This window comes from Scomber japonicus, chromosome 5 (assembly GCF_027409825.1).
Source record: "Scomber japonicus isolate fScoJap1 chromosome 5, fScoJap1.pri, whole genome shotgun sequence".
In the NCBI taxonomy this organism is placed as follows: domain Eukaryota; kingdom Metazoa; phylum Chordata; class Actinopteri; order Scombriformes; family Scombridae; genus Scomber; species Scomber japonicus.
In genome coordinates, this window is record NC_070582.1 from 4,666,259 (window position 1) to 4,693,758 (window position 27,500).

General features: G+C 40.5%; 3 protein-coding genes across 3 annotated transcripts in view; 2 read left to right on the forward strand and 1 right to left on the reverse strand.

The window, feature by feature from the left end:
• The window catches only part of LOC128358610 (40S ribosomal protein S17), a 554,334-nt gene that overhangs the window by 496,690 nt on the left and 30,144 nt on the right, over window positions 1-27,500 (reverse strand). The window lies entirely within an intron of this gene.
• Window positions 9,407-15,970, forward strand: LOC128359032 (B1 bradykinin receptor-like). Its single transcript, XM_053319444.1, has 2 exons — window positions 9,407-9,552; window positions 14,902-15,970. Exons 1-2 carry the CDS (start codon window positions 9,407-9,409, stop codon window positions 15,968-15,970), a joined length of 1,215 nt encoding a protein of 404 aa, XP_053175419.1.
• On the forward strand, window positions 23,207-26,502 carry c5h15orf40 (chromosome 5 C15orf40 homolog). The gene is made up of 4 exons (XM_053318943.1): window positions 23,207-23,383; window positions 24,564-24,684; window positions 24,860-24,987; window positions 26,395-26,502. Exons 1-4 carry the CDS (start codon window positions 23,234-23,236, stop codon window positions 26,482-26,484), a joined length of 489 nt encoding a protein of 162 aa, XP_053174918.1. The 5' UTR covers window positions 23,207-23,233; the 3' UTR covers window positions 26,485-26,502.

Here is a 27,500-nt window from a genome sequence, read left to right on the forward strand (position 1 = left end):
CTGTAATTCAATCTGCTTAACTTTGACTTGTTGACCTACTTACATTACTTTTGTGCCATCTAGTGGTAGCAAAAGCACACTACATTCTTTTGTCTAAAAACGAGATGGTAGGCATCTTGGCCAAGTCAATCAACAGCCAATCCTCAGACAAAAGTAGACCAGATACAAAATCTTATAAAATGTTATGATTGAAACTTGTTTATTTATGCTTAATAACGTCTGTAGTTTGATGTGCTACTACAAATTTTAACAATAGCAACAAACTGCAACACTGCTAATCAGGAGGAACTCATTTGATGACATTGGGATTTTATCATTTGTGCAAAGGGAAGGTGTCAATAATAAAATAAAGAGTTTTGTACATTTGTGAATTCATTATGTCATACAGTAAAATAAACCCACTGTCCCCCATTTCAAAACATGTACTAGACAGAAACACTCCCACCTAAAAACATATAAAAATATATAGAAACATATAATAAACATATAAGACATATTACACAGTACATAACATTAGATGGGGGTGTTTGTCCAATACAATAAATAAACCATTTTCAGTACAATTTAACAAACTCTGAGTTAAAACCTTAACTCTGGTTGACCAACTCTGAGCTGTCAAACTCAGAGTTTTGGGTTTCAGAACAAGTGTTAACAGTTAGTTCAATCAACTCTGAGTCAAAGTAACTCTGAGTGAAGCTCGTGCATGAGGAGATACCAAGCCCTCATCAATGGAGCACAGATAACATGATTCACCATGACAACAGGAGAAACAAAGGGCTCAGTCCTCCTACTTCTCCCCTTAGAGAGTTAGAAATATTAATGAATACATGCAGATGATGAGTATATATTTAAGAAAAGACAGTAAATAGTATTAATGAAAAAAAAGAGAAACATTTTGTCTCGAGTGGTTGTGTGTGTGTGTGTGGCACATTTAACATTCATGCAGACCCCAACAGGTACAAAACGTAGGCCTACTTGGCAGCCAGCAACTGAATATGAAATATAAAAATATAGCTCAAACAAGTAAGGTATTGATTACAAGCAATTGTGGTGTTGTTTAGCCTGCCCTACCTCATTAAACAGCATTTAAATGCTACATTCAACATGTGATATATATTTCAGTAGTTGATGAAATCTTTTTTCAGCCATCCCAACACTGCCAGTATTTAATATTGTCTATTTGAAAGCAACACCTGCATGCCTTTATACATACAACACTACAAAAATGTAAACGTTTAAGTGCAATAGTCAAGTTTAGTTTTATGTTTGGGCACTTTCACCTTAATTTAACAGTAGCTGGTATACAGAGAGAGAGAAAGTTCCTCACTGGTAGCGAACCAGCGACACTGTCACTATGAAGCATGCACAGTAACCACTTGGCTATCAATCACCTTCAAATATTGCATTTGTGACAGCCTGATAGATGGTTGCCTTGGAAACATGAATTTGAACAGAGAACTTATTCTGAACTGAGAGCATGTCCATGTGGTGTCGTACAGACGATACGAGAGCTGAGAATATTGTTCAGATAAATTATCGATTGTACAGAAAAATGGAAACACTCAAACAGAACATCATCAGAGAATGATAAAACATCCCAGCGGGGTCCGATCACCCTCTGACGGAGATTTGTGCTTCGTATTTGTGCTTCAATATTAACTGACTCTTTAAGACAAGGACACACCATGTCTGACAGCTCCTTCTAGTCTGCAGGCTTCAACTAAAAAGGAGGAGAAAACCTGCTAGCGAGCAGGTTAGGTTCACGGAGTATGTTGCCAGGGTAACTGACTCAGAGTTAAGCTGAACTGGCTTTGTGAAACCGAAAAACCAGAGTTTCCCTCATCTCAGGGTTAACTAACTCAGAGTTTTCACTAAACCTGCTTTCTGAAACAGGCCCCTGGTCTTCTGAAATGAGGCCAATGCGGAAGTAACTACAAGTCAAATAACTATACAAGTCAATGGAGAATTCACCAACTTCTTACTTGATTTCTAACCTCAGTAAACGTTTTCAAAATGTGTTTATGGTCTCAATCGCTAGTTTAAAGCCTTCTTCAATGCAGTATGATGTTCATTTGTGACATTTTGGCCTCCCTGATTTTATATGTGATGATAAAGCAGGGTATGCATTAGGGCGTGACTACGTCCTGATTGACAGGTTGATTGACCAATGTCCTCGAGATCCAGCCCTCGCAACCATAGCAACCTCCCCGCTCTGCCCATGGCTCCGCCTCATGCCCATATAAGTAGAATCCGTGTTTTTAGTTTTCCCAGCATGCACCTGAAATTTTCAAGATGGCGCTGCCTAGATTCGATACTATTGGCTTCCGAGCAGCAGTCCACAAACCAATGGGTGACGTCACAGATGTTACGTCCATTTCTTTATGCAGTCTATGATTATGGGTAATCTTTCCTGGCTCTGGGACCCATAGCTTCCACAGCTGAGCTGTTGCTGATCACTTTCTATACTAGATGTTTCTCCTCTGTGCATCATGTCCATGGCAAAACAGCTAACAACCAGCTCAACTCTTTCCCACAGGCATGATGTTGAATTATTCTGTCGTCCAACTGATTCAGTTTAACAACCACACCACTCCTTTGTGCATATCAGTTATTAAATAACATGGACCTCGTCTATGGAATGGCCTCCCTTCCCAGTCACATACTAGTGAGAGTTTTAAAAAAGGATTTAAAGCATTTCTTTTTAGAAAAAAGTTTGATCCTTGCTAATTGCTGCTTTTATGCTCTTATTTTTATGATCTTTTATATTTATGCTTTTACCTTGTAGCACTTTGAGATTTGCTCTTAATGTAAAGTGTGTTACAAATAAAATTTATTATTATCATTATTATTACTATTACTATTATTGTTAAGTGCATTAAGCATCAAGGTTGTTGCTATGGTTACTGATCAGCCAATGGGAAACTACTATGTGAAGTGTGTCAGGTCTGAACATCAATTATAACACACTTGTTAGGTTGCATTGCAAATCTGTTTCCTCTTGAGAAAGGATTAGTTGAGTTGTCTTAAATCCATCACTTTTTTTTTCCTTTTTAAAATAAAACGGCAGAGTCCAACACAGACAGCAAGTCCAGCTGCTGCCAGTACAAAGTAGAGAGCGATCCTTTCCCAACTCGTTGGTTGTGGTCTCTCAGTAGGTTTCTGAGGTTTGGGCTGATCAACAGCTGCTGTAAAGGACAGAAAAATATTAATAATTGTTCTTGTATTCTACAAATTCTGATATTCCAACATTCAATTCTCCTACTTATGACATTTCATCCTGTTCATGTCCAAAATTAAAATGTGGACTGTTTGAACTTGGTGATGTTTGTGTCCACATACAGAATATTTTTAACAACACAAAAACACAAAGTTTAGCAGTCCAGTCTGTACATCACTGATAACATGCATTAAAAAGGCTTTCTGGGTTTTACTGAATCATCTTACCAGTGACATTGAGGTGGCATCTGTCAGAGCTGTGACCATCATCTGTTTTCACTTCACATATGTACTGACCCGAGTCATTAGTCCTGAGTCTGGACACATGAAGTCTGATCTGTCCTTCTCTGAGGGCGTCTTTGTCACACTGAACTCGTCCTATAAAATGTTCATCCTGAGACTTTGGGGCCTCGACACCCCCATCTACATGATACAGGACTGATGGCTTGTTTACAGTTAACAGTTTACAGATGATGTGCAGTGACGAGGAGGAACTGTCAGGTTTGGTTGTAAACGTCCACTCCAATGTGATGTTGTGATTCTCCTCTGCCTGATAGGAGCTCTGTGTCACGTTCACTACAAATGTTCCTGTTGAGGAGACAGAGAGGGAAATAACTAATAACTAATAATTGAATATAAATCATCTTCCCAACTGTAATGAAGAATTTCTACTCGCTTCAATAGTTCTGTTGTTTATATATATATATATATATATATATATATATATATATAAAATTTCATCAAATCTTTTGGCTTTCCTCTTTTTGGATGATGAAGTGAGGATGTAAACTAACCAGAGACACGGGAGGTCAGGCTGATGAGCAGGAGGATCCTGCAGATCATCTTCTCCCTGTGAGAGGAGACAGAGGAGAGGAGTCATGAACACATAAGGTCAAAGTTCAGTCGTCACAGGTGTGAGAAGGAAAATCTACAACATCAAACTTTGAGTCTCATGTCAGAAACAATGTGGACTACAACCAAAGAAACATTAGTAATGAACTAAAAACTTAAAAATCTTCACTTTCTCAGGTGCAGTCGTGTATTTTCTGTTACAGGATGACATCAAAAAACTATTTTCAACAGTTAAAGTTTGTCACAGCAGCTACACATTGTGAAACTAATGAATCTATACAAATATGGATATTAGACACAATATAGAGTTTGAAAAATAACTGTCATAACTAATTACTGATTTGTTTCCAGATTGATAGACTATAACCAAAGACTCACAGCTGTTACCCTGCTGAACTCTAACCAGACTTTGAATCAACTGCACCACCACTCATCTGCCACAGCAGAAATTATGAGATGTGTCAGGAATGTTCCCTCTAATTTTCAAAACTCCTGAGCAGGCATTCAACACCCCTGATGACCTGCTTGAGCGACTGTGGGCGACATCTCAAGTGTGTGTACACACTATGTCTACATGGCCTCACCTCTCCAACTCCAAATATCATTACAACCTATTACTATAATGATTAATAATCATTAGTGTGTGTGTGTGTGTGTGTGTGTGTGTCTGTGCTTGCAGAATTGTAATGAACTGTAACTGTAATGTTTTGCCAATCACAATCACACAGCCGATCAGTTATCACAACGCACTATGATTAAAAAGTGCAAGCTTGTTCTCCTGAGTCATGCAGTACTACAGATACTTGTGTAAATAAAGACTCTTAAAGCAGACGTACTGATTCAACTCTTTACTCCAGTGAAAGACTTAGTTTAATGACTTAGAAGTCGCCAAATGACTTACTTTAACAAAGTAAGTTAGTTTATATAATGCAGATTAGTAAAATATTACTTTTATGAGGGTCACAGTCACAGACTGTATAAACTTAGCATTTCATAATTGTAGTAGTGGTGCAGCAGATGTAATGAAGTCCACGCAGCACGCTGGATGTAATCTAATATTAAGCCTATAGCCTATTCATTATAAAGTCCATGGACATAAATAACCCTAACCCTTTTGACTTAATAATGATAAAATAATACACTAAAAATGGTCGGATTGGGAGCCCATATAATGTCTCCTTGTTGCATTTAGTGTTGCTTGAAATGACCAGGGCTCAGCTAGTGTTGCCTTTTAAAAATCGTTGATTTCCCGTGATTCCCGGGATTTAAAATGTCTTATTTTCGGGAAAAATATGAATCCCTAGTGCGCATGTTTCACAATTCGAAGCACATATTAGAGAGAAAAACACAGTGAAACTAGTCGAGGATATTGAGTATGCAACTTTTTTGTCTTCTGCGCAAAGAGGTGGAGAGCGGTGCACAATTGCGCAGTAAAACACCTTAGAGGGAACAATGGTGTCAAGAGTAAAACACGAACCGCAAAAGAGACTTTATAATTTAATTAAATTTAAATGTGCGCGTGAAAGCGGTTGCGTAGATTCCTGCAATAGCAGAGGCCGCAGGTTCAGGACCACAGTTCAGATTTTTGCGACACAGGTCTACATATGGTATGTGGTGGTAATACATCTCTAAAGGTGCTTTTCCACTACACAGTTCTAGCACTACTCGACTCAACACGACTCCGGGTTTTTTTGCGTTTCCACTAGAGATAGTACCTGGTACCTGGTACTTTTTTAGTACCTGCTCTGCTGAGGTTACAAGCGAGCCGAGCCGATACTAAATGTGACGTCATCAGACTGCCGGCCGCTGATTGGTCAGAAGAGTCGTCGCTGGAAGAGGGCACTTGCCAATTCCACCAAGCTCCATTCAAAAGAGCAGTGATTGAATTATCGTAAGAGGCAGTTCATTTAAAGTCTAATGCCTTGAATTAAGGATTTATTTCGACCAAACTAATGTTGGTGATCGTTCAAACAGTGGAAACATGAGCAAGAATGTTCTTTGTGAGTTCTATTTTACTTCTATCAGCTTTGTATGAAGTGTGTTTTACAATGATTTAATTACTCTGCTTGATGATCAAACTCTCAACAAACTATGAGTAGCATGTCATAGACATCTAGAAAAGACTTCCACCTGCCCAGGCTTGGGTGGGCGGGGCTAGACATGGCTCAACCAAACAATCCTAACCTGAGGTCATAAACTCTCAATCAGCCTCTTCTCTTTGTCTGCTGAGCATGTTGCATGTGGATTTTCTCTGGTCCTCATATTTTGACGGATATGCCAGTGTAGAGGCTGTATGTGGAACTCAGCTATCGACAACAAACAAGTTTTTACAACTACAGTCTCTTGATAGTGGTGGTCTACTAATATTCTGTAGAAGGCAGTCTCTGTTGAGAGTATTTGTTCATGTCAATTATGTCCTGTGTCTCTCTCTTTCTCTCTTCCTCTCCTTCTGTGTGTGTGTATTAATAAAATATATAACAGAAATAAAAATCTGGTGTTTTCCCTTGAGTATGATTATTACACAAAAATGAACATCTGCATGACGAATTTCAAGTCACACTGAATAGCAGAAATTGCGGTGTGCAGTAGAGCTGGGATCAGGTGGAAGTGGAAGTTATAAAAGCCAAGAAAACAACTGTAGACCAGCCTGTAAAATCATAATTAAACACTCATGATACCATTTTGTTTATGATATCGCAATCGCAATATTTTCTCCAATACTAGCAATATGACTTTTTAACCAAATTATGCAACCCTACAGTTGAACACTTTATCTCACGGGGATCAGTCAGCTGTTTCCAGCTTTATCTCATCAGCAGCAGTCTCATTCAGAAACATTCAGCTTTCACCTGGTTTGATCAGATGTTTGTCCGACAACACAACACCGTCAGGTACATGATGCAGAACGGATACCTTGTAATCAGTTTTCACACAAGATTTGTTTTAAGAAAAAAAAGTGATATGTTCAAATATAGCCTATTGATGAATACTGTAGTAATACATGAAGTCAGTGGTGTGAGAAAGTTGACCAGCAGCTGCATAAAACCCCACGCCCTCCTCTTACCTTTTACATTTAAACTGTCAGTAGAAGAAGATCAACGGAGCGAAATCGAAGAAGTTATTAAAAAAATAGCTTTAAATCCCTTAAATTGTGGCACTTGTTCAGCGTGTTCACTCTACTTCAGCACACTCCCTCCAGCAACACTTCCTGAAACACAGGCAGTGTCACGACAACAGCGGCCAGTGCCTCCGTATCGCTGAGTCCGCCCCCCAGTGACTCACAATCTCACAAGGAGAAGAAAGGAATGATCATGTAAAACCAAAAGAATGTGATTTCATTATCACAAAACTTTTTGAATACATATTGTTGTATGTTGAGTATAGTTGGGCTGAGTTCCCTTCATGCCTTGAGACTATGTGTTTACAGACAAATTAAAATAAATGTTCTAAATCACCAATCATCACTGACTGAACTTATGTGCACAAAGTTAAGTCAGGGTTAAGCCTCTACAGGGATATACTATGCACATATTATACTGATCATATTTCTGTGATTGCTGCATCATGAGAGTACAGTCAGATTTTCAATGCACTCCCTGGCAAGTGGTTAGATGATATTATTGTTGCATAATGGAGACATTCTGTGACCTCCAAAAAAACCCAAAAACGAAAGTGATCAGCTACTGTACTCTGATCGTACTCTTATGATCGCTTTCTCATGAGTATAGGATCAACCTCGCTGACACCGATGTGGTTGAAAGTGAAATGTGTAAACCACTTAACCAGTTCTTGGGATGAAATGAGTAACACAATCTGTTATGACTTTGCTCCATTTCTACTTTTTTGGCAGGCAAACACCCGTCTATGTGCTGCTGTTATATCACTGGGACAGTATTCACTTGGTGGAAATATTTGCATTATTTTGAATTATAGTCAGGGGGCCAATTCTGAAAAAGGCTTCCGTTAAGACTTTTGCGGACATGTTTTGGTACAAACTGTCACCCTATTTTTTTAGTTAGAAGACACCCATACGTAAGATATTAGGGTGGTTGTCAAGCTGAAAAAATATTTTTGTGACTTTTACAAGCAACTTCAGGCCAATTTTTAGGTTTCCTGCTCAACACGACATGCCAACAATAAATGTTGAATATCTCAACAACCACAAGGACCATATACATAAACATGGTATCAATTGAAAGCTAACACTCATGGGATGTCTGCTGAAGTGTCAGAATGAACATTTATTGTACAGTTTAAGAGAAAACAGAACTAGAACATGAAAAAATCTATCTCTGCCTAAAGAGAACCAAAGTTATATTATATTCAAAGTGAATATCAGCTTGGAAACCCAAAACCTCTATTAATCAGTACCCCTATCTATGGGAATGAGTCATGCCAAGTTTAAAGCTTGTAGTGAGAGACAGTGCAATGCTGCCCAAGTTATAATACTTTAATGTCCAGGCCGAAATGTAGAACTCTAGATGGTGCTCTATGGTGCTATTTGACTTCATTAATGTACCAAGTTGTAACACATTGTATTTAATTGACATATCACAATATTATTATGTTATTAATTCCATCTTAATATAACTGCACTCTCACTTCTTTAGGTTTAGGGGTTAGTAACCATTTAGTAGTAATAACAGGGAGATGGCGGCGCTTTAGGCACGCCTCTCCACAGTCAATGCAGTGTCTATGTATATATGTCTGGGAATCAATAAGAACCAGAAACATGATCGATGTCCAACTGAGGAGCGGTGAAAGGAGAAGAGGAGGAGGAGGAGAAGGAGAAGGAGGTGGAAGAGGAGGAGGAGGAGGAAGAGGATGAGAGAAGAAGAGGAGGAGAAGGAGGAGGAGGAAGAGCAGGAGGAGAAAGAAGAGGAGTGAAGAAGACAAAGAAGAGGAAGAGGAGGAGAGAAGAAAACGAGGAAGAGAAGGAGGAGGAGGTGAAGAAGGTGGAAGAGGAGGAGGAAGAGGAAGAGCAGGAGGAGAAAGAAAAGGAGTGAAGAAGACGAAGAGGAAGAGGAGGAGAGAAGAAGACGAGGAAGAGAAGGAGGAGGAGGAGGAGAAGACAAAGAAGAGGAGGAGAAGACAAAGAAGAGGAGGAGGAAGAGCAGGAGGAGAGAAGAGGAGTGAAGAAGACAAAAAAGAGGAAGGAGGAGGAGGAGAGAAGAAAACGAGGAAGAGGAGGAGGAAGAGGAGGAGAGAAGAAAACGAGGAAGAGAAGGAGGAGAAGGAGGAGGAAGAGGAGGAGCGACTACAACCCTGTAATTATCAGGTAGGAAGCAGCTGGCGTGAAGCAGCAGTGGGGAGTTATGAGAAGGTGTCAACCGTCGCCATGGGAACGCTCCCAAAACCGCCTCCTCAACCGGGAGGAGGCAACGAGGACAAGGACGGGAGCAGCCGGACAGGAAGTGCTACTGATCTTCATCCTGCCTCCTCGTCATCGTCATCCTCCTCTGACCACCAAACAGGAGGTCAAAGGTCAGAGCTGACTCACTGCATCATTTAACCTCAGAGGTGATGACATCAATTACCGTAATGGACTGAATATAAGGGGCAATCATAATTAGAGGTAGACTTTTAAACTCAGACCCAATAATTAGTCTTAAAAAGTAAATGACTACGCAATTGACTGTTATTTTCTTTATTAATTATTTTCTTATTTATTTTGTTCTTAAAAATGTCAGGAAATAGTTACTCAGCAACATGTCAGAGGCGCAGGAGAATACATTCCTGTGTTGGAAATACAAACACGGACATCCCATCTCCCTGATAGCAGCTTCCTGACGCCCGACACAATCTCCTAGGATCTGTGTGTGAGTGAGCAGAGTGCACACTAGAGAGTATCTGTACATGTGTGTGTGTGTATATGTGTGTTATACCGACACCGATTGTACCGATTGTAGACGTCCGGATGACAGATTCCAGTCCCGGAGCTTATCCTTCCTTTCTCTCCTCTCTACTCCAACCGGTGGAGGCAGATGTTCTCCCACTCTGAGTCTGGTTCTGAGGGTTCTTCCTGTTAAAAGGGAGTTATTTCTCTCCACTGTTGCTCATGTGGGAATGTTGGGTCTCTTTAAAGTTAAAACCTGAAGAGTTCGGTTTAGAACCTGCTCTATGTGTAAAGTGTAGATAGATAGATAGATAGATAGATAGATAGATAGATAGATAGATAGATAGATAGATAGATAGATAGATAGATAGATAGATAGATAGATAGATAGATAGATAGATAGATAGATAGATAGATAGATAGATAGATAGATAGTAACTTTATTGATCCCTTGGGGAGGTTCCCCTCAGGAAATTTAAGTTCCAGTGCAACACCACAATAAGTACAGGTTGAATAAAAACACACAAAGTAGTATAAAAACACACATTATAAATACCGGGGAGAGTGCAAAACAGTGTGCAAATTGCAAGTATATGCATTGTAGATATATATATATATATATATATATATATATATATATATATATATATATATGTATGTATATGTATATGTATGTATATGTACAGGAGGTAGCAACAGGTTTTGGGTAACTGAAGGATAAGTTACGATTGTAGTCAAGTGAGTATTACATTTTTAAGTATCCAGTAATGAATAATAAGAGTCAGTATGAGTTTTCAGGTGTTACTCCTCTTATGTGTCCTGTTTCCTCCCCCTGCCACTGTGGAGTTGTACAGTTTGATGGCACGGGGGACAAATGAGTTTTTGAGTCTGTTAGTGTTGGTCCTGGGGAGCAGCAGCCTTTGTTGTGATTTGGTGCTATACAAATAAAGATTGATTGATTGACTTTGAGAAAGTAATTGAAATAGTTACACTACTGCTACATTTACAACAGGATAACTTATAATTGCAGCCAACTACATTTCCAAAGTAATCTTCCCAACACTAGAAGACGGACAACTCTGGCTGTGTGTTTGGACTCGCTGTTATGATACAGAACAAATCAAACTGACATCATGGAAAATAATATATACACATGTCAAGTACTGAAGAGCTTATGTGTATATAACAAAAAACCTATATTAAGCCTGATAATGTAAACATATCATCTATACAAACTATTGCAACAACATTAATCTGAAAACAGAGAAGAGGAAGGTTGATGGATGGATACTGCTACGAATCATTAACAGAAGAAGGAGGAATGCTTGCTGGTTCATATCTGGACATCTTCCACAAACTCCTTTTAAGAGAGAGAGAGAGAGAGAGAGAGAGTCAGAGAGAGAGAGTCAGAGAGAGAGAGGGACAGAGAGAGGCAGAGAGAGAGAGAGAGAGGCAGAGAGAGAGAGAGAGAGGCAGAGAGAGAGAGAGAGAGGGACAGAGAGGCAGAGAGAGAGAGAGAGAGAGAGAGAGAGAGAGGGGCAGAGAGAGAGAGAGTCAGAGAGAGAGAGAGGGACAGAGAGAGGCAGAGAGAGAGAGAGAGAGAGGGACAGAGAGAGAGAGAGAGAGAGTCAGAGAGAGAGAGAGGGACAGAGAGAGGCAGAGAGAGAGAGAGAGGGACAGAGAGAGAGAGAGAGAGAGAGAGTCAGAGAGAGAGAGGGACAGAGAGAGGCAGAGAGAGAGAGAGAGAGAGGGACAGAGAGAAAGAGAGGCAGAGAGAGAGAGAGGCAGAGAGAGAGAGGCAGAGAGAGAGAGAGAGAGAGAGAGAGGCAGAGAGAGAGAGAGAGAGAGAGGCAGAGAGAGAGAGAGAGGGACAGAGAGAGAGAGGCAGAGAGAGAGAGAGAGGCAGAGAGAGAGAGAGAGAGAGAGGGACAGAGAGAGAGACAGAGAGAGAGGCAGAGAGAGAGAGAGAGAGAGGCAGAGAGAGAGAGAGAGGGACAGAGAGAGGCAGAGAGAGAGAGAGAGAGAGAGAGGCAGAGAGAGAGAGAGAGAGACAGAGAGAGAGGCAGAGAGAGAGAGAGAGAGAGAGAGGCAGAGAGAGAGAGAGAGAGAGGCAGAGAGAGTTAGAGTTAGAGAGTGACAGAAAGCAGAAAGGAAAGGAAGGACGGAGGGAAACTACTGTACAGTGTTGCTGCTGCTGTGTATCTGGACTTATTCAGTAGAAATGACTCATCTTCCTGCCAGGTATGTATAAATCATATTTCATCTGTATTTTATTTTATATTTTTAAAAACGTTTTATTATTATTATTCTCTCCTAGAAAAGGATTAAATCTAGACAAACGGGTTGAACCTGTAGAGCTTGAAGTTGATTGTTACCAAATCTGGTAAGGCATCCAGCTGCACTGTTTTGGGCTCCAGATGAATAAAGCTATAGCAACGGTAACTAAGATATTTATTTATTTATTTACTCTAAACTAGCGGCGATTCTAGAGTCAGACCTTTTAGGAGGAGGAGGAGGAGGAGGAGGGGGGGGGCAGCTCCATTAAACGCTCTGCTCGTGTTCAAACTCACTGCTAAACTACTCATTTCACTGGATAACGTCAATTACAACAAACAGTATTAATGCATAGCTAAAGACAGGTCGTCCTCCCGGGTCAAATTAACCCTATCTGTTTTGACTGTTCCTTCCTTCCTTCCTTGCTTCCTCTCTCCTTTCCTTCCTCCCTTCCTTCGTCCTTCCTTCCTTCGTTCCTTCCTACCTCCCTCCTTACTCCTTTCCTCCCTCCCTCCTTACTCCTTTCCTTCCTCCCTCCCTCTTTCCTCCCTCCCTCCCTCCCTCCTTACTCCTTTCCTCCCTCCCTCCCTCCCTCCCTCCTTACTCCTTTCCTACCTCCCTCCCTCTTTCCTCCCTTCCTTCCTTCCTCCTTCCTTCCTTCCTTCCTTCCTTCCTCCCTCCCTCCCTCCCTCCCTCCTCCTTTCCTTCATTCCTCACTTACTTCTCTCCTTCCTTCCTTCCTTCCTTCCTTTCTCCCTTCCTTCCTTTCTCCCTTCCTTGACCTGAGGACAACAGGACGGTTAAACAGCCAGTTCATTCTGCACCAAAACATTTCTGGGTTTTTAAGCAGACATTTCAGTAAATATTGGAGTTCTTACTTTATCAGACAAGGGACAGCATAAAAGAAAATGTGATTCACATAATTCACATAATCTTCAAGAATGTTTTTAAAGGGTTAGGGTTAGGGTTCAAGATTCAAGATTCAAGGGAAGGATTCTTGTTCTCAGCTGGGCCACTAAGGACCTTTCATTTCTTTTTTTTTTAACAATATCTTTATTGGCTTTTTCCAGATACATTGACATTACGCAATATTTGTGACAGGAGAAATACAGAGATTGTCAAAGCCTAACCCTCCCAAACCGACCCCTGCCAGTCTTCACCCTCCCCATCCCTCCCCAGCTAATCTATCACTTCTCCCACAAAAAGCAAACAAAATAAAAAACTAAATAAGTAAAAAAAAAAATAAATAAATAAAAAATAATACCGTTACCGTACCATCCTCTTCCGCTTATCCAGGGTCGGGTCGCGGGGGCAGCAGCCTAAGTAGGGAAGCCCAGACTTCCCTCTCCCCAACCACTTCGTCCAGCTCTTCCCGGGGGACCCCGAGGCATTCCCAGGCCAGCTGAGAGACATAGTCTCTCCAGCGTGTCCTGGGTCTTCCCCGGGGTCTCCTACCGGTGGGACGTGCCCTGAACACCTCACCAGGGAGGCGTCCTAATTAGATGCCCGAACCACCTCATCTGGCTCCTCTCTAAAAAATAATAATGAGTGAAATAAAATAAATAAAATAAAATAAAAGAGTTACGTACAGTAAATTAAAAACAAGTTAACTGACCTTTGATTTCTTGTTAGGTTTGCTTTAACATAAGGTTCAGGGCCATAATTATGCTTAATTTGGATATATGTTCATAATTTGGGCTTGGGACAAAAATAGTACTTGTTAATAATCCGTCAGAGGGGTTTATTATTGAAAACAGCCAGACAGGAGCAGGCAAAATGTCCTTCATGTTCTGCAGTCATTATATATTTTTTTTTCATACACCGTACATCAATAAATATGTGTGGAAACATCTGCGTTGCCTGTATTGTGCTTGAAGCCTTTTCAATGAAGCATCTTTAAGTTTTATTAGTAATTTGATATTAACTGTAACCCAGGTTCAATATTTCACTGTTTTCTGACATTTTATGCACTAAAACGCAACTTAACAACAAATAAGCATTAAAAATAATTAGGGCTGTCAGCGTTAACGCGTTAATCGCGATCAGATTAATGCAATCCATAACACGTTAATTCTTTCTAATCGCATTTTAATTTTGCAAGCCTTTTTGTCCCTTCTACTCCCCCGTAGACGGCTCCTCTAGCTGTAGCGCTATGCTTTGAAGTGGCCTCCTGCAGTAAACCTACCGCGCTGATGGAAAGTAAGAGAGCTACTGGACTTTTGAACGGCTTGTTTAACTTTAAAACACTTCCACACGGTTCAGTTGACAAGTCAAAAGTAAAATGCAACCTGTGTCAAACGGAGTTTAACTACCACCGGAGTACGTGGAGTTTGAGTTAGCACCTCCACGCTAAACACCCAGGTGCAGCCAAGCGAGCCTCAGCTCCACCAAAGGACCATTTTGGAGTGTGGGAGTCGCAGCAGAGCCGTGATTGATTCCCAGTTAAGACACTCTGGTAAGAAATGCTTTACATTATGGGCTTAAAACTGCCTTCAAATGTAAAATAACAGGATTTTAAACATGCAAATCAAAATGCGATTAATCATGATTAACTATGGAAATTCTGCGATTAATCTCGATTAAAAAAAATTATCGTTTGACAGCCCTAAAAGAAAGCAATTTGATAAGGATTATTGTATCATTTTAATAAAGCTGGTTTATTACAAAACAATCAGGCATGTTGTCCATAAATAGCACAAACATCTTCGGCAGCTGTTTTCCAGTGTTGCATGTTGTTATTATACTAATGTTCGACTTCCTCTATCTCTCCACAGCGTCGCTACTACTTTCAGCACCACAGCTGTTTCTATGGTTATAAATAACACTAATGGCACTTGTCCTATGGGAGGAACCATTGAATGGACGGCCATATGTGTCCTGCTCATATCTATGCTAGGAATTGTGTTAAATGTGTTTGTCCTGATGGTTTACTGCTTACACAAGAATGCCTTCACCGTGCCCGAGATCTACCTGAGCAACTTGGCCGCTGTTGATCTCGTTCTGGTTTCCTGTCTGCCCTTCTGGGCTTTGAACGTAATCAAGAAATTTTACTCGGCCCACGGTGAAGTCATGTGTAAACTGCTCATCCTGGTCATCAATTTGAACATCTGCTGCAGCATCTACTTCCTTGTTCTGATTGTGGTAGATCGTTATTTGGCACTGGTGCACCCGTTGTCCAGTGACAGATTTCGTAGGCCAAAATATGCCAAACTGAGCTGTCTGCTGGTTTGGGGCTTTGGCTTACTCCTGGCTGCTCCTGCGCTCATCTTGAGGGTCATAACATACAATCCTCAAAGTGAAGTTACTGTTTGCAATGTGCAGAACCCTAGCAACACTGTATATGCGTTGTTTAAGGGGTTACTCATCTTAAGGTTCATCCTTCCCTTCTGTATTATTTCCTTCTGCACTTACAAGATCGTTAAAGCTTTGAAAAGTCGGGCGGTGCTGGGATCAAACAATCGGAAAGCGGAGCACAAGGCGACAACTTTGGTGCTGGCGGTACTCGTGGCGTTCCTGATCTGTTGGGTGCCATACCACATTGTTAAGATACTGCAATCGCTATCGGTAGTTATTGAACAGGAAGGATGTTACTTCTCTACCGTCCTAAGTATCGCTGGCCAGACCGTCACCGTCTTCGCTCTCTTCAACAGCGTTCTCAACCCCATCCTCTACATCATCGTCGGAAAGAACTTCAGGAAAAAAGTTAAGGAAGTCTTCTCACAGTGTGCCATTAAGAGTATGACACCATCTTCAAGCCTCACACCTGTGAACACCGATATGACAAGAAGTTAAACTAAGTATGTCTCAGGCTGACCTGCAGGATTGTGAAGGTTTTTTTTTTTTTTGAGAATTTGAATATATTTTTGTTTTGTATTATTTGACGATGATGAAGTTTGAAATGCCTGCATTGTGTTTGTGTAGACAGAAAGGTGGAAAATAACCCAAAGTTTTACTGGTAGATGTTGATGCCACACTACTCTTCTTACTGTGTTGAGGTGTAGAAACTTCTCTAACACACTCTTTGATGACCAGGAGAAAAATGAAAGAGAGAGTGGTATCATATTTAACCCTTTGTAGGTCTGCTAGAGGTCACTTTGTGTCATGATATCTGGTAAAAAAACAAAATCTATTGAACCCATTTAACTTTTTTAGGTCAATCTTTATCACTTGTATGAGGTATGTAATGCACAGACAGACCATCAGATTGTGTTATGGTTGCTATAGATACAGGTTGTTCTGTGGTTGCTATAGATACAGGTTGTGTTATGGTTGCTATAGATACAGGTTGTTCTGTGGGTGCTATAGATACAGGTTGTTCTGTGGGTGCTATAGATACAGGTTCTATGGTTGCTATAGATACAGGTTGTTCTGTGGTTGCTATAGATACAGGTTGTTCTGTGGTTGCTATAGATACAGGTTGTTCTATGGTTCTGTGGTTGCTATAGATACAGGTTGTTCTGTGGTTGCTATAGATACAGGTTGTTCTATGATTGCTATAGATACAGGTTGTTCTATGATTGCTATAGATACAGGTTGTTCTATGGTTGCTATAGATACAGGTTGTTCTATGGTTGCTATAGATACAGGTTGTTCTATGGTTGCTATAGATACAGGTTGTTCTATGGTTCTGTGGTTGCTATAGATACAGTTTGTTCTATGGTGGCTATAGATGCAGGTTGTTCTATGGTTGCTATAGATACAGGTTGTTCTGTGGTTGCTATAGATACAGGTTGTTCTATGGTTGCTATAGATACAGGTTGTGTTATGGTTGCTATAGATACAGGTTGTTCTATGATTGCTATAGATACAGTTTGTTCTATGGTGGCTATAGATGCAGGTTGTTCTATGGTTGCTATAGATACAGGTTGTTCTATGGTTGCTATAGATACAGGTTGTGCTTTAGTGTATAACACAAATCACTGCTGGCATCAGAGATCCTGCTGGAGACATTTTTGAAGTTGAGTTTCATTTTTTTCATCTTGTACATGAACAGAATGAGTCTCTAACATGTTTTTAATAAAATTTTAACAAATGAGGTGTGAATGAGTCTGTAGAGGCTGTAAAACATCACATTTAGGCTCAATGAGGGAAAAAAAGTCCATATTTTATGTTTTCATGGCCTCAAAAAGAGGTCGTTTTTGATTTGATGTGACCTACAAAGGGTTAATACGCAAGTGATTAGATGTGACTTATGACATCCTCTTTACATTTTTGGTCGTGTTGGCCTAATTGTTGTTCCATTGGAATTGCTTTCAAATGTTAGAAAATACCAACGCTGTTACATAATTAAACAGCCCGGTAAGATTCTTCTCACGCCTATGTAAACAGTTTATACAACATGAGTGCAGATCTTTCTTCTGTTCTCCTACATGACCTTACTTTTTCTGACTTGTTATATTTTAATGCTAAACATACATAATTAATATCAATGTAATCATTGTACTGTTCTGTGTCTGACACTATGACATGCAACTATTGTGTATTTAACTTGATGTAACACACCACCTGTAAATGTTAAAGTTTTACACTGAATACTTTGTTGGTATAACCGTAAATGTACACATGCAAACACACACACACACACACACACACACACACACACACACACACACACACACACACAGTTTCAATCGGCCTCCATTTTGGCCTCTCCCTCAAAACATAATTGTCCTCCTCTTCCTCCTCCTCCTCTTCTCCTCCTCTTCCCTCTCCTCCTCTCTCTTCTCTACCTCATCCTCCTCTCTCTCCTCTTCCTCCTCGTCTTCTCTACCTCATCCTCTTCTTCCTCCTATTCCTCCTCCTCCCTCTCCTCCTCATCCTCTTCTTCCTCCTCTTCCTCTTCTCCACCTCATCCTCTTCTTCCTCCTATTCCTCCTCCTCTTCCTCTTCTCCACCTCATCCTCTTCTTCCTCCTATTCCTCCTCTTCCTCCTCCTCCTCTTCTTCCTCCCTCTCCTCTTCCTCCTCTCCCTCTCCTCTTCTCTCACACACACACACACACACACACACACACACACACCAGTTTCTCAAAAGTTTCTCAAAGTTGAACTGCATCACTTCTCACAGCTGTAACAAATTTATAATACAAATTTAACCTCTCAGTGATAACGTTGAACTCTCCCCCAATACATAAATGTCCTCCTCTTCCTCCTCCTCTTCCTCCTGTTCCACCTCTTCCTCCACCGTCTCCTCCTCCTCCTCTTCCTCCTTCCCCTCTTCCTCCCTCTCCTCTTCCTCCTCCTCCTCTTCTCTACCTCATCCTCTTCCTCCTCCTCTTCTCATCCTCTTCTTCCTCCTATTCCTCCTGTTGCACCTCTTCCTCCTCCTCCTCCACCTCTTCCTCCTCTCTCTCCTCTTCCTCCTCCTCCTCCTCTTCTCTACCCCATCCTCTTCTTCCTCCTATTCCTCCTCCTCCCTCTCCTCCTCATCCTCTTCTTCCTCCTATTCCTCCTCCTCCCTCTTCTCCACCTCATCCTCCTCCTCCCTCTCTTCCTCTTCTCCACCTATTCCTCTTCTTCCTCCTATTCCTTCTCTCTCTCTCTCTCTCTCTCTCTCTCTCTCTCTCTCTCTCTCTCTCTCTCTCCGTTAAGAATATTCTCTCTCTCTCCCTCTCTCTCCCTCTCCCTCTCTCTCTCCCCCTCTCTCTCTCTCTCTCTCTCTCTCTCTCTCTCTCTCTCTCTCTCTCTCTCTCTCTCTCTCTCTCTCTCTCTCTCTCTCTCTCTCTCTCTCTCTCTCTCTCTCTCTCTCTCTCTCTCTCTCTCTCTCTCTCTCTCTCTCTCTCTCTCTCTCTCTCTCTCTCTCAAACAGTTTCTCAAAGTTGAACCTCATCACTTCTCACAGCTGTAACAAATTTACAATCAGCCTCCGTTTAACCTCCCAGTGATAACGTTGAACTCTCCCAAAAACAACAAAACAAAAAACAGACTTGATTACACTTAGTCAAATTGACCCTGTCCATTTTGACTGTTCCATATTTCCTTCCTTCCTTCCTTCCCTCCTTCTTTCTTTCCTTCCTCCCTCCCTCCTTTGCTTCCTCTCTCCTTTCCTTTCTTCTTTCTTTCTTTCCTCCCTCCTTTCCTTCCCTTCCTTCTTCCTCCCTCCCTTCCTTCCTTGACTCAAGGACAACAGGAGGGTTTAATAATCCCATGCTCAGAGGAGACTGTTTTTATTTAGTCCGTCATGGATCAATATCATGATTTAGTTTAGTTATGTATAAAACTGTATGTCTATATACAAAGTGTCTATAGCCGGGGTGTCAAACATGCGGCCCGTGGGCCTGAACCGGCCCACTGAGGGGAGCAATCTGGCCCACTTTCCTTCCTTACATCTGTCCATCCTTCCTTCTTTCTTTCCTCTCTTCGTTCCTTCGTTCCTTCGTTCCTTCCTTCTTTCTTTCTTCCCTCCCTCCTTTCCTTCCTTCCTTTTTTCCTCTCTTTGTTCGTTCCTGCCTTCTTTCTTCCCTCCCTCCCTCCTTCCTTTCCTTCCTTCCTTCCTTCCTTCTTCCCTCCCTCCTTTCCTTCCTTCCTTTTTTCCTCTCTTCGTTCCTTCCTTCCATCCATCTGTCCTTCCTTCATTCTTCTCTCCCTCCTTTCCTTCCTTCCTTCCTCCCTTTCTTCCCTACTTTCATTCTTTCCTTCCTTTTTTCCTTTCCTTCCTACCTTCATTTCTTCCTTCCTTCTGTCCTCCCTTACTTACTTCCTTCCTTCCGTCTGTCCGTCCTTCATTGTTTGTCTTTCCTACCTTTCTTCCCTCCTTCCTTTTACCTGTCTTTCCTTCCTTCCCTTCTTATTTCCTTCCTTCCCTTCGTATCTCCTTACGTCCTTCCTTCCTTCCTTCCTTCCCTCCATCTTTTTAATGATTCGGCCCAGATGAGATCAAAATGGTCTGTATGTGGCTCTTGAATGAAAATGAGTTTGACACCTCTGGTCTATAGTAACTTTGCTTGTTTAAGTCTGAATTATTATTGTATATATTATTGTGCTATTAAAAAAAATCCTATTTACAAATGCAAATGAAAGTGCATCTGTTGCCCATAATCATTCATTTTTATATTTTATATATGTTGTATTTTGTTGTACTACCTGTATAATGACAATAAATTTGATTATAATTTGATTATAAGTTTGTTTTATTGGGGCATCATTTAAAAATACAATTACTTTCAATACAGGTATAATTGTGTGCAACTAACAGACAAACAAAAGGAGATAAAACGCGCACACACACACACACACACACACACACACACCTTCCACTCTCACCATCGCCCCCTAAATTGATCCACTTTAATGGGCAAATATATCAAAGCATGCAAAGTGTCCAAAACATAAAGTTAGCATTTCTTAAATATTTCTAGTTTCTTGAATCATCCTACAAACAAATTATCTAAGTTCAAAATAGAAGAGGAGAGGCTGCCAACGTAATATAAAGAGAACATTTTTGACCTTTTTTTGAGGGATGACAGGTTGATTTGATTGGGAGACTTTCCAGCGCAGTGTTTCCCACAGCATTTTAACAGAATATGGGAAATCGATTCTAGTGTGACATTTAATGGCTGGTCCGTTGGGATGCGCCCTCGAAAGAACATTGTGGTTATTTTTAAGGTCACATGCATCATTCTGGTGCACTACTCTGAGGGACATTTTTAGTGTGCTTTAGTAATTTAGCTACTGGTTGAACTGCTGGTATGAATGGTGATGACACAGCCACAAAGCACGAGAAATACTTTTTACCAGTCCATTTAACCCTCCTGTTGTCCTTGAGTCAAGGAAGGAAGTTAAGAAGGGAGGAAGGAAGGGAGGAGGGAGGGAGGAAAGGAGGGAGGAAGGAAGGTAAGAGGGAAGGAAGGAAGGAAGGAAGGAAATAGGTAAGGAGGAAAAGAGGAAGGAAGGAAGGAAGGAAGGAAAGAAGTAAGGAAGGAAAGGAGTAAGGAAGGAGGGAGGGAGAGAGGGAGGGAGAAAGGAAAGAAAATAGGAAGGAAGGAAGGAGAGAGGGAGGAAAGGAGGAAGGGAGGAGGGAGCAAATGAGTAAGGAGGTAGGGAGGTATAAGAGGAAGGAAGTAAGGAGAGAAGGAAGGAAGGAAGGAAGGAAGGAAGGAAGGGAAGGACAGAAATGAGGAAATGAGAACAAAGGAAAAATTAAAGAAAGAGGGTGGGAGGAAGGAAGGAACAGTCAAAAAGAGATGGGGTCAATTTGACCCGGGAGGACGACAGGAGGGTTAAACAGCAGCAGGTATTTCACATTCAGAGGTTTGAGGCTGAGCTACAGAGTTGGGTGGAGGTGAGTGGGGAAGTTTATTAGTGCTGTTGAACGTAACCGATAAAGTTTTATGATCTGATTCAGCTGCTTTCTTACTGTCAGCGCTCCCTCTCTTCATTCACTCTCTAGCTCACTCGACCACAGCTAACAGCTAACACAGCTAACAAACGCCACGAGAAGTGACAGCAAACTATAGCAGAGTCTAACGTTAGCTACTCCTGTCCTCTGTCTCAGAGGGGCAGAGTGGAGTCCTTCATGCAGCAGAGTAAGAGACAGTGGAAAGTTATCACAACTTCATTCAGTAATTTAATAATATAATCTGCACAAAAGAAGATAACGCCTCGTCCTATACAGGCGGGGAGTTCTGGTCCTCTGAAATGAGGCCAACGCGGAAGTAACTTAGAGCTGCATTCTATCAAAAGGCCACCAAATTTTCAAGATGGCGCTGCCTAGATTCGAAATTATTGGCTTCCGAGCAGCAGTCCACAAACCAATGGGTGACGTCACGGATGTTACGTCTATTTCTTTTATACAGTCTATGGTCCTATATCTCGTTTGAAAATACGTTGATATATCTTAAAAACTCAATATACCACTCAGCTCTAAAACAACATGGCAGGCCGCCACAGTCTATATCTATATCATTAATGGGAAACACTGTTAGTCCATTAACGGTGAAAGTGATGAAATTATTGTATTATTGTTTTGTTGTGTTGTTGTCATCATGGCAATTATGTCATTATAGGTATCATAACTACTTATATAATTATTGGGATGATGAATTGGAATAGAGGAATAATGTTTTTGTTTTGTTTGGTTTTGTTGGTTTTTTTTGTTTTCTTGTGCTTTTATTCCCCTTTCTCTTTTTTCATTTACATGTTCAAAAATGAGTTACTTTTTTGTATTTTTTAAACCTGCTTAGCTAAAGGGTTTATTGGGAATCACACCGTTTTTTGTTTTTGTTTTGGAAATTGATTTTGTAGCCTAAAAAGATCTTTCATTTTAAGTGCAACACACTATAAACCAACATCCAGTTCAGTGTGTGGCATTCCATTAAATATGTATTCTTAATAAGGACACTGGTATTTAAGTGGGTGGATACTTTTAATTTCAAGCAGATCCAGCAAAGCCTTTATTTGGCAAAAGAGCAGAGGTCTATTCTTCCATACCAGATCATCGTTTGATTCATGGGAAACACAAACCACACACCACATTTCAATATTATGATAAATGATCATTGTTTCAGTGCACACATTTTGTTACTGGAGCTAGATAAAAAAAAAATGATGGAAATTTACAGTATTACAGCAGCAAGTGAACAGTAAAAATAGAAGAGCATCAATAAGAATGAATAAAGAGCAATAAATAAGTATGACAAACAACAATAGTAGAAATATATAATAATAAATAATAATAATAATAATAATATGACATTATTTACATTATTTAAAGCACAACAGTAATATTGGCATTGAGTGGTAATATACTAGAGATGTTATTGCGTAGATTAAAGTGAAGTAATTTATAAATTAGTTATAATAAGTCATAATAATAAAATTAAATAGACAAGAGAAGTGCAAAAAAAAACTGGAAAAAGGCGTTTCAATGCTCATTCTGGCTCCTGGATGTTATTTTAAGACAGACTTGGAAAAATAGTAAAATATTGCAGGCTGTTCGGCTTTTATTATGAAGAAGGTGATGATCGGAAGTGGTTTATTTTGAAAAGCGGAAGTTACATTGTTTACATCGTTCTCTAGCTAACCAGCTAACTGATAGAAAGCTAGCAGGCAGCAGGTAGATGTTTACACGGTCATGTTTAACTACTGCTGGTGTTTTTATAAGATCGCTGAGGTTTATACATCCGGCAGAAGTTAAACCATCACCCTGTGTGTCTGATATCTGCAGACGTTACCATAGAAACACTAAAATGCCCCAAAAGGCGAAAAATGTGAGTAGATAAATCCTTTTCTTTAAAAACAGCAATATTATGAGCTTGATGTAGTATTCAGTATTATAGTAAAAGTACTGCAGTATTATGAGTGATGTAGTATGCAGTATTACAGTAAAAGTACTGCAGTGTTATGAGTGATGTAGTTACAGTATTACAGTAAAAGTAGTGATATATTATTATATATGACATCATTAGATTATTAATAGTGAAGCATCAGTGTTAGAGCAGCGTGTTACTGTTGTAGCTGCTGGAGGTGGAGCTAGTTTATACTACTTTATATACAGTTAGCTAGTTTATACTACTTTATATACAGTTAGCTAGTTTATACTACTTTATATACAGTTAGCTAGTTTATACTACTTTATATACAGTTAGCTAGTTTATACTACTTTATATACAGTTAGCTAGTTTACACTACTTTATATACAGTTAGCTAGTTTATACTACTTTATATACAGTTAGCTAGTTTATACTACTTTATATACAGTTAGCTAGTTTACACTACTTTATATACAGTTAGCTAGTTTATACTACTTTATACAGTTAGCTAGTTTATACTACTTTATATACAGTTAGCTAGTTTACACTACTTTATATACAGTTAGCTAGTTTATACTACTTTATACAGTTAGCTAGTTTAGTCCAGTGTTTCCCAACCTAGGGGTGGGGCCCCTCCAAAGGGTCAGCAGATAAATGTGAGGGCTGGTGAGATGATTAATGGGAGAGGAAAGAAGAAAAAACAAAGTTCTGATACACAAATGTGTTTTCGGTTTTTGGACTTTTTCTCTAATCTTTGATTTTTGCTGATATATTGGATCATTTGAACATTTATTGAAATGAAAGCATGTGAGAAGTTTAGAGGGAAAAATCACTATTTGGTGGAGCTGTTAACAACTCATAGACATCTGAAATGTGAGCTGACTACACACTGCTTTTTGTAAGACGTCAAATCTTCATTTGAAAAGTAACTAAAGCTGACAGATAAATGAAGTGGAGTAGAAAGTAAAATATTTCCCTCAGAGATGTAGTGATAATGTATGAAATCAATCTCAAAACTATGATATGAACCATCATTAATCCTCCACACTGATAAAACAAGGTGGAGTATGAATGAATGATGAATGTACAGGATCAGTAATGTATATTCTAACCTCATTAATCCCTCTGTTAAAACAAGGTAAAGAAGCCGCCGGCTGCAGCAGAGGCAGAGGCGTCCGGTCCGGTGACTCGGGACAAAAGCGGCGCTGTTACCATCACGGTGCACGCAAAGCCTGGGTCCAAACACAGCGGCATCACAGGTCACTGCACACAATGACACACAATGATCTATAATAAGGATATATTAAGAACTAAGGTTTAAGCAAGACTATCACTAAATATTTGACAGCGTATGTTTTGTTTCTGTACCATAGTTTCAATATAAAATGTAAAATAAGACTATCCAGACTAAACTGCTTTTTTTCCTTCATACAGAAGTTTCTACAGAGTCAGTGGGAGTCGCCATCGCAGCGCCTCCTACAGACGGGGAGGCCAACACTGAACTTATCCGTTACCTGGCTGAAGTTCTGGGCCTGAAGAAAAGTCACATATCTCTGGACAAGGTTCCTCAAACTTACTCACTTTAACATCGACTGAAGGAAACAGGTTTTGGTGTAATCAGAGTAAACTTCTCAAAGCATCTCAAAGTATAGCGAGTGTTTTCACAAAAGTTCCTGCGTTGATAAAAAGAAATTACATTAATCACTTAAACGTGAATCAAGCTTCCACTGAAGAGATACAAACATCAGATCTCAATCACCCCGTCCGTACATATACAACATACAATACATACAATAAGACAGACATAACCGGATGACTGAGCACTATAGAGAGGGGAGAAAAGGAAAGAAACAAGAGGAGAGAGGAGGAGAAGAAGAAAAAAGCAGCTCCCAGACTGTGCTCTGTGCAGGAGTACAATCTGGGAACGGGAAAAAAAAACCCAGCAACGTAAGGACATATGAGCACATTTTACATAAGAACACAAAAAACACCTTTGCACCGGGGGGAGGGGGAAAGGGAGATGTGAGTGGAGAGATGATGAGACTGAAATTTCCTTCAAATTAATGCATGGAACAAATAGAAAAAGTCGTATTTCCATCATTTGAGTTTTGACTGCCACTCTGTTAATGATGTCATTTAAGTGTCATTTAAGTCTTCTTCTTCTACAATGGTTTAACCCTCCTGTTGTCCTTGTGTCAAGTAAGGAAGGAAGGAAGGGAGGAAGAAGGAAGGAAAGTAGGGAGGGAGGAAGGGAAAGGAAAGGAGAGAGGAGGGAGAGAGGAAAGGAGGGAGGAAGGAAGGTAAGAGGGAGGGAAGGAAGGAAATGAGTAAGGAGGAAAAGAGGAAGGAAGGAAGGAAAGAAGTAAGGAAGGAAAGGAGGAAGGAAGGAGGGAGGGAGAAAGGAAAGAAGGAGGGAAAAGAGGAAGGAAGGAAGGAGAGAGGGAGGAAAGGAGTAAGGAGGTAGGGAGGTAGGAGAGGAAGGAAGGGAGAAATAAGGAAGGAAGGAAGGGAGGAAATAAGGAAGGAAAGCAGGGAGTAAGGAAGGAGGGAAAGAAGGAAGGAAGGAAGGGAGAGGGAGGGAGGAAGGAAGGAAGGAAGGAAGAAAGGAGGATGGAGGAAGGAAGTGAGGAAAGAGAGGAAGAAAAGAAGGAAGGGAAGAAAGAGAAAAGGAGGGATGGAGAAAGGACGAGACAGAAGGAAGGAAGGAAAGAAGGAAAGGAGGAAGGGAGGAACAGTCAAAACAGACGGGGTCAATTTGACCCGGAGGACGACACAAAGGTTAATAGCACCGACTGAACAATAAGCTCCACCAACTATTGATCTCCTAATGTCTTTACTGTCAAGTGTATTTATAGCTTGTAAAAAGTAGACTTGCTTCACCTTGTTTATCCCCTTCTCTGTCATGTGTGTATCCTGCCTCCTTCACCTCCTTCACCTCCTTTCTCCCCTCCTCTCCTCCTCTCCTCCAGGGCTCCAGGTCCAGAGACAAACTCATCAGTGTGGACTCCAGTCTCAGCCCAGAGGAGGTGCTGAGGAGGCTCAGAGAGGCTGCAGGCTGACAGAAAGAGGAGGAGGAGGAGGAGGAGGAGGATAGAGGATGGATGGATGGAGGATCATTACACTGAAAACATGCAGACTGAATAATAATGATAATGTTTTTTGTGAATATTAAAACTTAAATGAACTTACCAAACACACACACACACTGATCAGGCTTCACAGCTGGACTAGTGCAGCCAGTGGGATGCTTGAAGAAGATGAGCATCACCATGGAAACGGACTGAACCACCAAGCAATCACCAGAGAGCAGGAGGCGTTTCCACAACTCGGCACAGTCAAGACAAGACTTTAAAAAACTGTGAACTTGTCCTTTAAAAGTGATCTGATTTATTTTTATACCTTACTGAACTAAATAATAATGATTAAAGCAGTGAGACGACTTATCTTCTGACTGTTTTATCATTTTAAGTCATCCATACAAATCCGATACCAAGATTATTATATTGATTCATTGCTTCAGTGCTCCTGTATTTATTACCTGGAACCACCTGGAACCACCTGGAACCACCTGGAGCTCCAAGAGACGTAGACTCAACATGATGTTTACATGTTAGGAGTGTCTGAAGTGTTTCTTTTTTCATGCCTGTTGACTTGATAATAAACTGAATATGATCTGTGTGATTGACAGTTCTTTCTGATACACTTCATATAATCTACAACAGTTTAGGAGAAGCTAAAACACCTCACTTACCTCCTTTTTCCCCCCCTTTTCTTCTTACTAAAAGGCAGTTTGGTTCACCCTCTGTTACCCCCCTCATTATCCTGATTAAGTTCACCTGGTCCACTGCACTCCCTCTCACTCGTTCTCTTCTCATGGTTTACATATTATTTAATTTACATCCTATCATATGTACATTTAGTTTAATTGAATTCATCATTTACCTTATTTTTAAGACACAGGGATAATTTGATTTATTGTGTAAATTTAATCTTGTATTTGTTCCTTTCAGACTTGGAGACCCATGTGTGTCTTTTCCTCCGCTCCATTTAATGCTGCACTGATACAATTCCTAAT

Bases quoted from the DNA above. Each gene is read 5' to 3' on its own strand.
- LOC128359032 (XM_053319444.1), top strand. From the start codon at position 9,407: ATGGGAACGCTCCCAAAACCGCCTCCTCAACCGGGAGGAGGCAACGAG. The intron at 9,553-14,901 runs GTCAGAGCTGAC...GCTGTTTTCCAG, and splicing joins CACCAAACAGGAGGTCAAAG to TGTTGCATGTTGTTATTATA.
- c5h15orf40 (XM_053318943.1), top strand. From the start codon at position 23,234: ATGTTTACACGGTCATGTTTAACTACTGCTGGTGTTTTTATAAGATCG. The intron at 23,384-24,563 runs GTGAGTAGATAA...TGTTAAAACAAG, and splicing joins TGCCCCAAAAGGCGAAAAAT to GTAAAGAAGCCGCCGGCTGC. The intron at 24,685-24,859 runs GTCACTGCACAC...TCCTTCATACAG, and splicing joins CAAACACAGCGGCATCACAG to AAGTTTCTACAGAGTCAGTG.